General features: G+C 56.7%; 5 protein-coding genes across 5 annotated transcripts in view; 3 read left to right on the top strand and 2 right to left on the bottom strand.

Annotated features, from left to right (window-relative positions):
- PHSY_005216 (small nucleolar ribonucleoprotein protein) lies at window positions 1-2946 on the top strand (the record flags this gene model as incomplete). Its single annotated transcript, XM_012335827.1, has 1 exon — window positions 1-2946. The coding sequence occupies one exon, from the start codon at window positions 1-3 to the stop codon at window positions 2944-2946; it is 2946 nt and encodes a 981-aa protein (XP_012191217.1).
- A 516-nt stretch (window positions 2947-3462) lies between these two features.
- PHSY_005215 (wd and tetratricopeptide repeat protein) lies at window positions 3463-6975 on the bottom strand (the record flags this gene model as incomplete). The annotated part of the gene is made up of 1 exon (XM_012335826.1): window positions 3463-6975. The coding sequence occupies one exon, from the start codon at window positions 6973-6975 to the stop codon at window positions 3463-3465; it is 3513 nt and encodes a 1170-aa protein (XP_012191216.1).
- A 1594-nt stretch (window positions 6976-8569) lies between these two features.
- On the bottom strand, window positions 8570-9571 carry PHSY_005214 (expressed protein; the record flags this gene model as incomplete). The annotated part of the gene is made up of 1 exon (XM_012335825.1): window positions 8570-9571. The coding sequence occupies one exon, from the start codon at window positions 9569-9571 to the stop codon at window positions 8570-8572; it is 1002 nt and encodes a 333-aa protein (XP_012191215.1).
- Window positions 9572-10497: 926 nt separating this feature from the next.
- Window positions 10498-13317, top strand: PHSY_005213 (potential Arf GTPase-activating protein; the record flags this gene model as incomplete). The annotated part of the gene is made up of 2 exons (XM_012335824.1): window positions 10498-10796; window positions 11700-13317. 2 exons carry the CDS (start codon window positions 10498-10500, stop codon window positions 13315-13317), a joined length of 1917 nt encoding a protein of 638 aa, XP_012191214.1.
- A 1739-nt stretch (window positions 13318-15056) lies between these two features.
- Window positions 15057-15328, top strand: part of PHSY_005212 (replication factor subunit) — a gene marked incomplete at both ends in the record, with an annotated part of 1204 nt that continues 932 nt past the window's right edge. The window contains 2 exons of the mRNA XM_012335823.1: window positions 15057-15071; window positions 15211-15322. Coding sequence (XP_012191213.1) covers window positions 15057-15071; window positions 15211-15322 — 127 coding nt within the window. The remainder of the gene's footprint in view (window positions 15072-15210; window positions 15323-15328) is intronic.

Raw genomic sequence — 15328 nt, 5'->3', positions numbered from 1 at the left:
ATGACCTCTTCTCCGCGGAAGGGCTCGCAGCCTGCAGCGACGGCGGGCACATCCTTGGCCGGCCTCAACAAGGCGCAGGAGCTCGCAGAGATCATTGCCAGCCAGCCGGAAAGGCTCGCCAACGCTGACGCTTCCTTGAGCGCACTTTCGGTACACGCGCTCAAACAGCTGTTTGACCATTCCATCACCTCGGAAAAGCAATCGGTCCCTTCCATCTGCTCTTTCATCCAGACCATCACTCCAAAGTCCGAATTGCTCGATCAGAGGGCCTCCCGCTCCGCCGGAAAGCGCAAACGCGGCAAATATGCTGCCATTCCTCCCCCTCTCTTCGAGGCAACTCCTCTCGACGAGCTCGTCACAGATGGTATGGACTCGCGCCAGCTTTGGGAGCAGATCGACTTGAAAGCAGCAAAGATGTCGGGCGTTGTTGAGCGCTATTTCGCCCAGGGTCTCCTTCGCGAAGAAGAGGAGGACGACGACGAAGACGAAGAGCAGGCCAACGCAAGAGCAGGGCCATCGCGTTCAAGATCTCGTTCCAGTCGCCAAGACGAGGACGAGGACGACGATGAGGATGATGATGATGATGATGATGGCATGTCGGGCGATTTCGACGACGACGACGACGACGACGACGAAGATGTTGACTTGGAGGAAGAACGCGTTCGTCTGAGCCAACTGAGCGACGCAGATCTACGAGCGCTCGGCGTCGACCCAGCGCTCCGTGATCAGCTCTTAGCCGAAATCGACGAGCAGGGCCAAGACGATGACGATCAAGATTCAGAAGACGAAGGCTCAGCATATGCAGGCGCTTCCGACGTAAGCGATGGCGATCCCACCGAGGTCTTCTACGAGCCACTCAAAACAGAGGCCGAACAGTTGAAGCGTAAAGAGGAGGAAGAGATGGGAATGCTACCACGCCTTCGGTCTCAAGTCGGCGATGACGAAGACGACGAGGATGATGACGAAGACGAGGATGATATGGACGAGGACGAGGATCCAGAGGATCAAGATTCAGAAGACGAAGAATCTAGAGCACGCTCTTACGCAGGTATCCCCAAATCGCTCCTCCAAGATTTGGATCGTCCCGGCAAGGCATCGCAGCGTCCTTCCAAGAGACACCCTACCCTCGACGACGACTTTTTCTCAATAGACGATCTCAACCGCCAGCTCGATGAGCAGGATGCCCAAGAGGACGCTGATCCGGCCGACGACGACAATGATGACGACGATATCGCAGATCAGGTCGATTACTTCAAGCCTCTCAGCGGTGATGACGGCGTCGACGAAGACGAAGCGGACGACGACGAGGATCCAGAAGCAGGTGTCGTCAATGCTGCCGACGCGCACTTTGCTGACTTTTTCCTACCGCCCACAAAAGCATCCAAGTTCAACAAGAAGTTTGGTGGGCGCAAGGCATCCGCTCGCTTTGCGCGTGAGGATGCTGCTGCCGATCAACTCGACGCCGACCCTGAATCCGAATCAGACTCGGAACCGGAACAAGAAGCTGAGCGCGTATACGAAGAGCCCGATCGCAAGCGACGCATTCGATTCAACACTACCATCGAGTATCGTCGCATCAAGCCACGCAAGAAGTCGGCCGACGAGCTCACCCCTGAGATGCTGAGGATGATCGGTGCTTCCTCGGACGATCTCGACGCCGCCCGTCGCTTCGACGAAGAAATGGAAGAGGATCAGGACGGGGATGACGACGACATGGACATGGACGAGGTCGAATCAGAAACCTCTTCTGTCGGGCGTCAGGCTAGCGATGACGAAGACTTGGGCCCGGATTCGGACGAGGAAGAGCAAGACGACGACGGCGATGACGTCGGAGAAAGTGACCAAGAGGAGGAACCAGACTCTGCCGACGACGATCGAGACAAGGGCGCAACCACAGCACGACGCGTCACCGGCGATCTATTCGCTGACAGCGATGACGAGGAAGACGCAAAGGACAAGCTTTCGACCCATGAGAAGCGTGTCGCTGCGCTCAAAGAGGAGATCGCTCGACTCGAAGACGAAAATGTGGGCAAGAAGGACTGGACGCTCATGGGCGAAGCAGGTTCCCGTGCCCGCCCGCAAGACAGTCTTCTGGAACAGGATCTCGAATTTGAGCGTGCCGCAAAAGTGACACCTCAAGTGACCGAAGAGATGACCGAGTCCATCGAGGACCTCATCAAGCGTCGAATCCTCGACCGCAACTTTGACGATGTCATCCGACGCCGCGAAGTGGAAGCCCTCCCTTTCCTCCCCTCGCGTCTCCTCGAGCTTTCCGACAGCAAGAGCGCCAAGAGTCTCGCCGAGCTGTACGAAGAAGAGTACCAAGCTGCGCGGGGTGCCGACGGCGAAGACGGAGCACCCGTCGCGGAAGCCGATGCCAAGCTGGCTAAAGAGCATGAGGAGATCGGACAACTTTACGACGACATCTTCAACAAGCTTGATGCGCTCTCCAACGCGCACTTTACACCCAGGGCGCCCAAAGCTACGATCCAGACGCTCACCAATGCGCCGTCCGTGTCGATGGAATCGGCGCTGCCGGCCACCTCGTCGTCGAGCACCATGCTGGCGCCGGAGGAGGTGTACGAGCGATCGCGTCACTCGACCGCTATGGACGGTGCCAAGTCCGAGATGACGCCCGAGGAGAAGCAGCGCCTGCACAACAAGTTGAGGCAGGAGAAGCGACAGCGCAACGACAAGATCCAGGATACCAGAAAGGCACTGGAGCAGTCTGGATTGGTGAGGAGCAAGAAGGTGAACGAGAAGGAGGAGAAGCAGCAGGCGCTCAAGAAGCTTGTCGGCAACCGGGGTGTGTCGGTTATTGGCAAGGAGGCCAATGCGGTGGGTGCGGGGTCGGGGAAGAATGCGAAGAACAAGGGCAAGGGAAAGAGCAATGGTGTGGCGAAAGGGTCGGAGAAGGGTGTGAGTGGGAACCAGTTCAAGCTTTGATGCAGGACTCATTCTTGTACGCCTGCATGTCCACCGCAATCGACTTGAGTCGCAGACTTTTTACAGAACCATTGCTTGGCGAGACTGCGTGTTGTGAGCAAGTCATTGCCATGTCTGTGTAGATCACGAGTGATAGAGCGATGGATAAGTGGAGCAGTCTTTGAATTGAGATGTGGGTGATGAGATCGTGATTTTGAGCAGTTTTGCCGAAGACCTTCATCGTCTCGGATCCTCACAGGTTGTACAGCCACGAAGCCATCGTGTGTACTGTATGAGGTGATTGAGTCAAGCAACAGAGGCAGGGAAGGTGATCACAGAGTTCAAGACTTTCCTCTTCAACGTGTCCAGGACAGACCATCTTTTGTCCTTCTCGTCAAGACGAACCTCTTTGGGACAGCCACTGAGCAAATTTCGTCTCGCCAACAACCCGCATGAACCACCCGTACCTCACGCAACACAGACCCAAATCCCAAAAGTGTTTTTCAACCCGAAACGCAAACGCTGCAATCGCTCGAGCTAAAGATAGACAGCACTCAAATCGTTCAAGGCATCAAACGGTTCCTCCAACGACTTGACCTGCAAGTCGTAGCTCCTCCCCGTCCGATCTGCGCCATTCAGGACCGAGATGAGCGTCCACCAAGCCTGCCATGCTATCGCCGGAACGATGATATCGCCTTCACGAATCGACGCAAGCCACCGTTTCCAATTGTCAGCATCCCACGCACCTGCTTCGTCCGGGTTCGGGCAGGTTCGAGAACGATCCTGTGCGCCGGGAGCGGGTCGATACGACTGCGAGACAGGTACCACCGCTTCACCGGGTGGCGGGAACCGGTCAGCAACCAAGGGAGACTTGAAGACGCACATCTCCAGGTAATCAAGCTCCCATGCCGATCGATACAGCCACTTGCTTGTACTCAGCTGGCCGAAGTAATGCAGGGCGCTGTCGCAGCTGATGGTCAGAGCCGTGGCGAAATGCTCAACGGAGAGCCTCTTGCGGGACCACGTGTAGTCGATCGTCTCTTCGTTCTCGGGGCCCAGCGGGAGGCCCTCTGGAATGCCAGCTCGACGTCGGAAGCCGTGTGCTCGATTGGTCGCATCTGCTAGCACGCACGGCGAAATGCTAAGCGACGTGCCGAGAACTTTGGACAGCATCGTGACATCCACTTTGTCCCGCGCCACTTTCAGTACCTCGGTGGATGCGGAGGGAGGTGATCCGACCGTCAAAGGCACCTGCGTGTCCGGGCTGGTCGAATCGATGTGGAGAGGAGCTGAGATGGTGATGTTGCCCTCACTTTCGTCCGGACCTTGATTCGAGGCGCCCTGCAGGATGTTTGGATCCAGACCGATCTCGCGAGCGAGACCGCCGCGCACCCTCGCCTTTTCGTACTCGTCAACCCAGCCCTTGATGCTCTTGAACAGAGCTTGCCAATGCTGCCAGGTCCTCGAATGATTGAGTCTGCTGCCAAAGAGCAAGGAACCGGGAGTCCAGCCTGCGCCTGCGTCCGCAGCGCCGTTGCTCGGAATGGCGTCTTCTGTTCCTGCTGTTGGAGGAACGGTGGAAGAGCGCTGCGGCGCTTTGCCGTGCAGATGTTCGAGCGCCGAGGCATTGCTGGGCACGTGGAGCGGATCGGCCGGATCCAAATTAAGCTTCTGCGCCAGCTCACCGGCCAGGCTTGCAGTATCAGGTCCACCCATCTCGAGCAGCGACGGCAAGTTCTCATTCTTCTTGGGCGGCGATGTTCCCGCGCTGGCCACGCCTGTCCTCCATGCCTGCACCGTCCTTTCTTGCATCTTGTTGGCTTGATCGAGAGCAGCAGCCTTACCTAGCGCAGCATAGTTGCCTTCAGCCTCGGCTCGACTGCCTCTGCCGTAGCAGAGATGCATGATGCCCTCCCAGCCCAAAGCCTCGCCGAGCGCACTGGCGAGAGTGATGGGCAAAGGATCGACTTCGCCACATGGCCACCAGGCTTCCTGCTCCTCGGCATTCTTTTGTGCGAGAGATGCCCCCAACTTGAAACTTGCATCGATGGGGTTGCTGTTCGCCGTGTGAGGGTTGGGTGAGCGCTCGAGATCTATCGAGCGAATCGATCTGCCAGGAGTTGTAGGCAAGGAGCTGATCTTGGGACGAATTTGTGGTGTTCGGGTCGAAGGCGTGTTCGTGCTGCCGGTGTCGGTGACGTGAGGGTCTTTGCTCTCCTGACTAGGAGTGGTGACATGGGCGCTGTCCTCGCCGACATCATCGATCGAGTCCTGGATGGAGCTCAGACCAAGGCATGAGGCGGCCCGAAAGAGCGACAAAAAGTCTGCGCCGTCCAGGGCAGTTGGTGGCTGGCGTTTTGAGGCGCTTGCATCAGCTGCCGAAGCATTGCCTGCGAGGGACTCTCGGGGAACGTTGTGCTCAGAGTAGGAAGTGCCGACGCTGGAGCGTGAAGATACCATAGTGAGGTCGAGCAGACCGTCCTCTTGGACAGGTCCGAGTTTGTGTCTCTTGCCAGAGCTTCCACCCGAGCTGGCTCGCCGGGCTTCGGCACTGTTTCTGTCAGTGGCCTGGCGCATCATTTGCGCATGCAAGACACCTTCGTCGTCCTCCTCGTCGAGCTCGAGCGCCTCGTCGTTGCCGAAAGTAGCATGGTCAGGATGGCGATTCAGCGCCGAACGGAATTCGGTGCGAGAGCCGGAAGCATTCGGAGCGGCTTGCGAATCCGATAGATCATCTCGGTGAGACGGTGCTGGAGAAGCCGAGCGAGCGTCGTGTGAATCTGAGGTGAGACGATCGAGGAAAGACTTTTTGCGACCAAAATCGAGCAATTTCGACATCATTGAGGGACGTCGAGTGGGCTTGGCCGATGTCGGAGATGTGAGCTGGTCGGATGTAGGCACAGTGCCTTCCGAGATGCTGGACAGCTGAGAATCTGCATTAGCAGCGTGGGCAGGATTTTCAGATGAAGGGGTGAGCTTGGACTTGTGCATCGCACTGGGCTCAGAGAGGGCACTCGTATCGATGCTAAAGCCTGAATGGGCTGCATGTTGAAAATCGGAATCGCCGTTTGCGATGGCCGAGACGGCACCAAACGAGGCCATACTGTCGGGACTTGCAATCCGTCCCAAAGCAGCGCCTCCGCTGGTCAAGCTGGATTTGCTGGCTCTGCGCCGCCTCCAGTCGGATGAGTTGGCAGATCTTCCGGAGCCGATGCGCTGGAGGGCTGCGCCAGACGACTCTGGTTGACGATTTGAGCGCAACTTTGGAGGCGGCGGTGCAAGACCGACGGTATGCAAGTCGAGTCGGATGGGAAAGGTGACGGTGGTGCTGGAATCGTGATCCGAGTGACGATGTTGAGAAGACGAGGCGGGAGTGCCGGATGGTGAATAAGACTGTGGATGTCTGGAAAGGCGGATGTAGGGAGCAGAGGGAGGAGCCGGACTGGAACTGTGGCCGCCGCTGGAGACTCTAGAGTGGGTGTCGTCATCGTCGGAGGCGTCGTGAGTGTGCGAGTCTGTGTGGGTGTTACGCTTTAGCCAATTGAGCTTGAGAGCGCTTGTTCCTCCGAGGCTGGCGGCGAAGGAAGACTTGCGGGTTTGAGTGGCATGACTCGAGCGTCGGTCTGGTTGCTTTGTGGAAGCGGCGCGCGATAGACTGCGAATGCGCCGGTGAGGATCCTTGTCCTTGTCGGCCCCTATTAGCGAGCCATTTGGATCGTATCGAGAGTCGAAAAAGTCGCGCAGATTACGAAACTCGGGATCGTCGTCGGCTTCTTCGAGGAGGGAGATGAGCTTTGAGAAAGGCTGTACAGCTTCGATGGCACGAGTGTGGTTGAGTAGAAAGGAGAGCGTGTCTACATTGTGCGGAAGATGGCGGGTGTGTATTGGATCCAGCTTTGTGTTGGCACCTACGCGAAGTTTGTCCGTCTCCTGGAGCGAGCCTGTGCTGTGCTCGGTATCTTGAACGTAGGGCACGGTGGCGTAATCGAGCGTGGGCAATGGCTCCAGATGAAGCGCAAAAGCCAAGGTGAAGAACTGGTGCAGTGCCATCGTGCAACAACTGGCTGAACGTGGCCAGACACGCAACAGGGGTGAAGCAGACTTGGGCTGAGCTCCCTACACAACTGGAATGGGTTGCGATCGCCTACGGCAGTGATTCCGTCATGGATGTGAGGAAGAGGCGAGATCTGCTCGAGGAAGCCTTGTGGTGGGATAGCGCAGAGATTAGAAGCAGCCGAAAGCCGTAAGCGTTGAATGCCCGGATGACAGTGTCAAGACAAGTCAGCTGGTGGGTCGGTGCGGGAAGCCGTAGCTTAAACCAGACTAGTGTGACGGGCGTGGCGCAGGGCGCTGACAGCGAACGACCGTTGGACTTTTGTGCGGGCCAAGGTGACTGCGAATGCGAGATGCTGAAGTGTCGGAGAGGGAAGACGATGGGATGATGAAGGCGAGGAAGAGGTGCAAAGTGAATGAGAATCCGGGGTGGAACAAGTGTGCAGCTGCGCTGATTCTCGGCTAAGCCGTGCGGTCATCCTGCGATTTCACGGCGAGAGACAAGGTTGCGCTATGCGACCCTCGAAATTTGGCTCACACCTTGTCGGATGGCCGCGCTCTGCTGTCATGAATTTGCACTCCTCATCGTCACAACAGGTGGAGGTTTGACCGCCATGAATTTTCCTTCCTTTATTTCACTCGACTGCACAGGTGAAACCGCCGTCTGATTGGCAAGGTTCAAGACGCCGACTCTGCTGCTCTCTCTGCCAGTCAGTCAGCCTTGACGAACACGCGTGAAGCTTCCCGTTGCACAACAGACTGACGACGAAGCCCAAAAAACGTGGTGGTATCACATCGGCGTCTTATTTCTTTTTCTCTCTTTCTTCCCCTTCTTTCTCCGGCTTGGATCCACCGACGCATCATGGAACCAGAAGCGAGATTGGCTGCAGACGCAGATCGCGCACACGCCGCCGCCGATCCGGGGTCTAGCAGTATGCACGCGACAACATAGCGGTCGTCTACGAAGGCAACCGCAGGGAGGGAAAAGTTTTGTCTGATGGCATTGGCGTCGATCTGCATCTCCAAAGCGTCGATCCCTCCATTCGTCTGGCAGCCATCCGGCTAGATCGCGATGCAGCGTGGGAAGAACTGTCACCTTCGGCCTTCAATTGCCCGGCGAGCCCGACGACTTGGTCGCACTTTGTTGTTTCAGCACCCAGCTCAATCGCCCAACCGCGCCCTCACAATTGCCAGGCCGCCGGCGAGTCACAGGTGGACAGGTGGACACGTCCAGCAACATGCAAAGTGGCGATTTCGCTTCCCGCCGGCTCCAACCTTTCTTTGTGCGGCACGATGGCCTTCCTTTCGACCTCAGACGAGAACACGCAGAGAACATATAATCGCGTTTGCATTGAATTTTGCAACAGCCTGTCAAGAGAACACGTGCGTGACCAGAGACAACTAACCACATACTGAGACCACCGAATCCACCAAGGTGACCGTACTGGGATGCGAACGAGCAAAGATACAACCTAGACTGCTGAACAGACAACTGAGAATACCAGACCACAACCAAAAGGGACCAAGAGGCATCGTAACCCATCCCTTTCTCCCTGCCTTGGACTGCACAGCGGCAGACACGGCATCGGGCTCAATGGGCATTGAAGTGTCCCATCAGCAATCGCTCACCCATCGGGCTCGGCTTGCGCTTAGTGCTGCCGCTGAAGCTCGCCTGGCGTCCACGCACTGCAGGCTTGCCTTCATCAAAGCAAACGCCAGAGTCACGCATCACCGGAATCGCCTGCGGCGAAGCAGATCGCGGCATCGACGCGCCAGCAGGCGCAGCGTCGAAAGCCGGAGCTACCGGGGCTGCTCCCGCTCCAGAAACTGCGCCGCTGCTTGTACGATACGAGTTGCCGCCCAGACTGAAGCGGCGCAGCAGACCGCCCATCCCGCTGTTGTTGCTTGCATCGCCGCCGCCGCCACTGCCCTCGTCAATGCTGGTTCGGGTGAGCGTGGGCGAAAGCGGACCGGGTCGCATCGTGTTCATCCATCCCATCTTCTGTCCCCAGCTGCCGCTGTGGAACCTCTTCTGAGCCTGCTCGTACGAGGCGCCCAGCGGAAGCGAGGGGACACGGCCCAACGAGTAGCCAGACGACGCAACCGAGCTGCCAGGGCTCGTGGGAGAGCGGGAGAAGGAGAGGTCCGAAGCCGAGATATACGACGAAGTTTGCGAGCCGGCAGCGTCGCTCATAGCTGCAGGAGGCGAGTCGACGCGGTTAGCATCCCAGCTCTCGATGCTCGAGGCGATGGTGCCGGCGCCGATGGCCGTCTGCGAACGAGCGCGTGCGTGACCTTGAGGAGGCGACATTCGGCTGTTGTTGTCCGACCTGGAGTTGACAGGGCTGAAACCCATAGAGAAGCGGTTGTTGGGACTCGGCGGGCCCATGGTAGAGGTCATACCGCTAGGGATGCGAAGGCCGCTTGTATGGGCCGATGCTCGCGAATAGAAGGAGCCAGGAGGGGAGAAGGAGAGCCTCTGGCCTTCGCTGGTGCGAATTTCGCTAGAGAGATCGGTCGGGACGATGGAATGCGATCGAGGACGGTGATGAGCAGACTTTTCGGGGTTAGGAATCGCCGTGGGTGAAGCCATGAGAAGGGACAGGGTTATTGGTGGCCAAAAGGGTTTGCAGGATCACGGCAGGTACCGACTGCCTTTGTACGGAGTTGATTATCAGCCTAGACCGACTAGGCGAGATGGAAGCCTCAAAATGATAGTGACAGAGAGCAGAGCTCGCTCTGAATTGTGACAGCTACAAGAGTGACTGTAAGAGCGCGTGTGCGAGGGCGAGCAATCCGGGGCGCAGGGCCCCTGGGTGCTCGAAGGTTGATGGTGGATGGAAGCGGTTGAAGCAGGCGGTGCTGCAGCGAATGGCACTTGATAGAGAGAAGGACGGGAGATCACGGTGTAACCACCCTTTGTGGAAAGTGATCGCGAAAGGCAGTTGGCGACGAAGCTCTTGGAAGTTGACCGTAGTTTCTTGTATCTTGAAGCGTGCGATGGTCTTGGATCCAAAGGCTATGATAGGGGAGCGTGACGTAACAAGCGGTCAGAGCACTTTTAGTTTTGTGTCAATATAGAAAGACAGGGACCGAAGTGAGGTGGTGGTGGTGGTTGCGACGAAAGTCAGAGACGTCAGCGATGCTCAGATCCAACCGAACGACGATGGGCTTGGGCGAGCAGAGATGTGCTCAGTCGTTGAGCCGCGCAGGCGTCCGAGGAGGGTGGGGCGAAAGGCGACTGTCGAAACGATACGAACCGATTGCTGCAGAGAAGGTGGGCCACATGCAGGTGCAGGCGAGTGTGGGGAAAGAACCTTTTTTTCGCTGAATTCGACTTAGTAGTCTAGGCCAGTCAGCAGGCTCGACAGCGAAGGGGAAATTTTGGGCCGGCTCGAGTGGGCCAAAGCGTAAGGGTCTTTTCTCGCCTCCATCCGCTGCACCTCGCAGCCGACCAAGTGCGTGACGGCTCAAGTGCCCGCTACAAAGTTCGGACGGTTGCACAACTGCATTGCCTAGATGACGATTGGGCTGAGTTGCAATTCCACAGGTCGATACGAGCCTCGGCAACAGTCTGCACCAGTGAAAGAGCGAAGACTGCAAACACCCTTATCGATGCCAGACTTGTCGTATCGCAGCACCCAGCGACAAAATGAGGTACACAGTAGTAGATTGCCTTTGCGTATCTCACGCGCGAAAGCCAATCTTTGCGTTTCGGAGAGCTCGACCTTTCACCGAGTGCTGACCTACACTGGACCGTCGGCAAATCGAAATGACTGCGTGTCCACCAACACCTTGCGAGCCGAGGCCGAGCTAGGGTGAGTTGAGCCCACCAAACCAAGACCCACTCGCAGTCGGACACAGCCGAATAGATGAGCGTCGTCAGCGATGTGGCGCCGACCTCATAGTCTGCTACTTCCACTGCAGAGACGTACACAAAAGTCTCGCTGGTGACGGGCCTGTGCTGCTGGGCGAGCATTGTCTTAGTGGCACCCTCTCTCTCTGTGTGTGCCACGCCATCCTCGACGACCTGCAGGCAACCCCACATTTTTCAAAATCAAGATTGTGGCACTAACCCAGTCATGAGTGTTTGTCTCTCACGGAAAACGGCGAAAACAAAAGAAAGTCAATGGACCATGCACGGCAGCACTTGAGCAATGACAGACGTCGCCGTGGATCGATGGCCCAGCGGACTTGACCTTCCCCGCGGCGATTTTGGCCCGGAGTGACCGTGTGACAGCAGGACGGAACGACAATGCCGCGAACTCGTCTTGCCTCGATGCGCCTGGCCAACTTCGCCTCGCCTCAGGAAGCATGTGCACTCAGACACCAAACAACGGGACAAACAAAAGGGCGGGATCCCCACCATACAGGTGAAGTCAACGGCAACTAAAACCACAGCCGAACGGCAGTCTGTTATGTCTGTCAGAATCCAGCGCGAAATTTCGACTGAGCACGAAACGAAGCCAAATGAAAATCTCACGATCCCATCAATCGGGGTCCACGCTCCGATCGATCTGGAAGCTCGGTGACTTTCCGGTGTGGCACGCGTGTGCCATTTGGTGTGCAAAGATGCGCTGCATGGATTTGCAGCGTAGTTGACAACAAAGGTCTTGCTCTTGCCCAATCGCACATCCTCGACAGATCTGTCGACCACAGCTGCATCACTGGCTCAATCAAGAGGCAAAGTTTCGGTGCGGTCAGCACTCTACCTCTGACAGGATGAACAGCAAAGCAGCTCAAGAACGGCAGCAGCGCATCCTGCTCGATCTGGTCCGCCAGCCAGGCAACGATGTTTGCGCAGACTGCAAAGGCCGCGCTCCAAGATGGGCTTCGTGGAATCTCGGCATCTTCATCTGCGTACAGTGTGCCGGCGTGCACCGCAAAATGGGCGTACACATCAGTAAGGTCAAATCCGTCACGCTCGATACATGGACCCGCGAGCAGGTCGACCGGATGAAGGAGGTCGGCAACGTCAGGAGCAACCGCAAATACAACCCAGACGAGATGCGCAACCGGCCACCGACCAACATGGAAGAGAGCGAAAGGGATAGCGAATTGGAAAAGTACATACGCAGGAAGTACGAGTTTCGCAGATTCATCGAAGGCCGCCCACCGCCGGTCCCGACAAAAGACGCCACCTTCGTCGCTTCCCCACCTGCAACTCTTGGACGTTCCGGATTCCCAAGATCACCAGTAGAGCCGGCGTCATCTTCATCGTCACGCTCCGACTTCGCAGAGGCCAGCAGCATAGCGCGGTCTCGCACCGCACCCATACCATCCACCTGGAGCGAGGCTCAGCAACGAGTCAAAGCGAACGCACCTCCACTGCCCAGCCCATCAGCAACCGCCTTTCGCGCGGCGAGTGGATCTCATATCGACGGTGCCGGAGGTACGGCGGCGAAATCAGCAACAGTCGTGCAATCGACTCTGCATCTCCCCGGCACTGTAGTTCCTCTGCGCACTTCGAGTGCGCTCAATTCAAGAAACGCCAACACGGAAGTATCGGCGACCAAGCCGACCAATTCGACAGCACAGTCAAGCATGTTTGACGATCTCATCTCACTCTCGGAACCAGCGCATCAAACGTCGGCACAACCGCCTCTCCAGATGAATCCATGGGCGTCCTTGCAGGCACAGCAGCAAGCTGTACTCAGTGCTCCCGCCATACAAGAGCCCGCAGGCAATTTCTGGGCAGGGCAGTCGGGCGCCAACGGTGCAGCATCACCAATGTCGCCGTTCGGAATCAGTCCCTCTAATAACGCCCACGCCTTTGACCAGATGCGCAACACACCTCAACACGCAAACACAGCTCCATCACTAGGCCTCTCTTCGGCTCAGGGTCACATGAATCCGCAGGCAACAGGCATGCTCAGCCCAAGCAACGGCATGATGTACCCCCAATACCAGCAGCAGAGGAGCGCAAGTTTGGGTACCATGGATTTCTCCACATCTCCATTACCCTCGCCGGGCTTTCCTCCAAGCAATCCTTTCAACGCACCACAGTCCAACCTTGCGACATCGTTTCCGCAGACCGCTGGCTACATGGACAGTAACGCTCACTTTCAGCAACAGCCACAGCAGCTCGGGCAAGCCGCTTTTCAGAGTCAAGCGGGCGCATTCGGCTCCAATCATGCTTTCTACAGTCAGCAGCAGCAGCAGCATCAGCAGCCGTCTATGCAACTTCAAAATGCTAGCAACGGTGTCGGTCACTTTCAGTCTTCCATGATGCCCAACGGCTCTGGACAAGTCAACAACTTTGCCAGCAGTCCATTCATGCAGCAGCAGCAGCAGCAGCAACATACCCAGCAAGGATCGCCGTTCGGCCAAATGTGGTAGCAACGTCACTGGCCGGCCTCGTTAAATGCAAAACATTCTTGCACAACGATATTACGATTGTGGTTCTTTAGCGTGTGTCGAACGCTGCTCCCTCACTGTCTGAAATTTAAGATTAGCGAACTTGACAGTTGCAGCTGCGTATCATTCGTCAATGTTTGCTCCTCGTTCTGGCTTGAGCTGCCTTTGCCATTGTCCCAACAGTGTAATGCACCTGCAGATTAGGTCTGTGACATGGGCAATCGGCTGCTTCGATTGTTTTTGTCTTGCCGGCTTTGTCCCTTTGTTGTCATTGGGTCCGACGAATGTGCATGCAGAGATCGGTTTTCTGTTGCCGCGTATGTGCTTGTCTGGTCCTGCATGTGTTTTCAAGGATGAGCCTTTTGATCGTTCGATATGCAATTGAAAGCTAATACAGAAGCAGGACATGGTCCCGTTGCATGCCGGAATCGCTTGTACAGGTTCACACGCGTGACGACACTCGGCGAGGTCTTAGCCGGTGCAGTGACTGTTAGTCGGCCATCTTGCGTGGGATCTACAAGAGAGGTCACGGTAAAGCTGGACCCGTTGCAGACAAGACGCCTCTCCATGTCCAGCTGGATTCCAAGTAGACCGCTGTCGTCGATATAAAGCTTGAGATCATGGTGCTCTGAGGTTGCCTCCCTTCTCCATCCTCGTCCTTGATCCCTCCCTTCCCCGTCGTCTTTTCTCGCCTTCTCTTCCCCTCGTCCTTTGTCCCTCGCTTCTCATCGTCCTTTCTCCCCTTCCTTCATCGTCCTTTCTCCCTTCCTCCATCTTCCGTTCCCCCCTTCATCCATCGTCCTTGCTACCGTTCCCTCATCGCCCCCCTTTCCTCCATTTCCTCCCTCCTGATCGTCGACCTCGATCAAGATCTACCAGTCACTCACGGCGCTTCAACTGGCACCACACGTCACAGCGATCGGTCCCGAAATCCTACACCGTCGCGCGGCGCTGTCTCTGCTGGTCATGTGCCATGCTTCTTCTTCGCCATCCTGAATGAATGGCGCGGTCATGCGTTCGTGCTCTGTCACGCTCGCTCGACACGCTCGCCTTCACACGGGTTGGCTCGGCAATTCCCTATTCCCGGCTAGGAGGTATGAGCTACCCCTAGTCTCGGAGCTTGTGCTCACAGTGGCCGCAACGTCACAGGTCAGCCTTGCCAGCTCGACTCCCGGCTTTGTGCCCCCCTCTTAGAACCAGCCAAAGCCCAAAACTTCCCCGCTCCCCTTCCTCCTGCCTTTCGACTCGAGTTTGCCTTTTCTTTTTGCATACAGGAATCGCTCCCATGTCGTCAACACACCAGCGGCTGGCACGATCGGTCGCGATCATACACAGCGGTAAAGATGGTAGGTAATGCCTGCTGACTTTTTGCACGGAAGCGTTCGCCACATCTTCTTCTGTTCGAGCATGGGAGTCTCAAAAGAGCAGCGAAGCGTCATCGACTCGTCTCAAGCATACAGAAGTCAAGATTAAGGTCGTCAAGCCTGTTCGCACAACGCTTTCATGGAAGTGGCCAAGCCGAAGGACGATCATCGCCTTGGCCTGCTCAAGCGACACATTGTCTGAGGCACAACCTTGGGAGGCGCGTCAGGTCGCGACTTTCCCTGCTGCCGAACTTGCATCCGCGCTATGTTGGCTTGGCAGAAGGCAAAGTCGCGGCCTGGCACGTCGCAACTCAAAATTCGTCGTCAGTAACAAGATTCAGGTTCCTTTCGACCGCGATGCAAGGAGTGTTTGTAAGGGGAAAGTAGCAGTCTGTATAGTAGTCGCACTCGGATTGTTCATAGCACACTTAGGACGGTTAATAGAGCACTTAGCTTCTTGGTAGATACTCAGAATTCATGACTCGCAACGATATACATTTGCTTTCCATAGTCTGACGCGAGCGTCTGTGACGAGAACACGAGCTTGGCATTCGTCACATTGTCGAACGGCACAATTCGAGCAATTCGACTCGGTGTCAATTTGGTAGTGACGGACATAGTCGGTGAGT

The sequence above is a fragment of the Pseudozyma hubeiensis genome, assembly GCF_000403515.1.
Source record: "Pseudozyma hubeiensis SY62 DNA, scaffold: PHS47, whole genome shotgun sequence".
Lineage (NCBI taxonomy): Eukaryota > Fungi > Basidiomycota > Ustilaginomycetes > Ustilaginales > Ustilaginaceae > Pseudozyma > Pseudozyma hubeiensis.
This window is presented reverse-complemented; position numbering and strand designations above follow the sequence as displayed.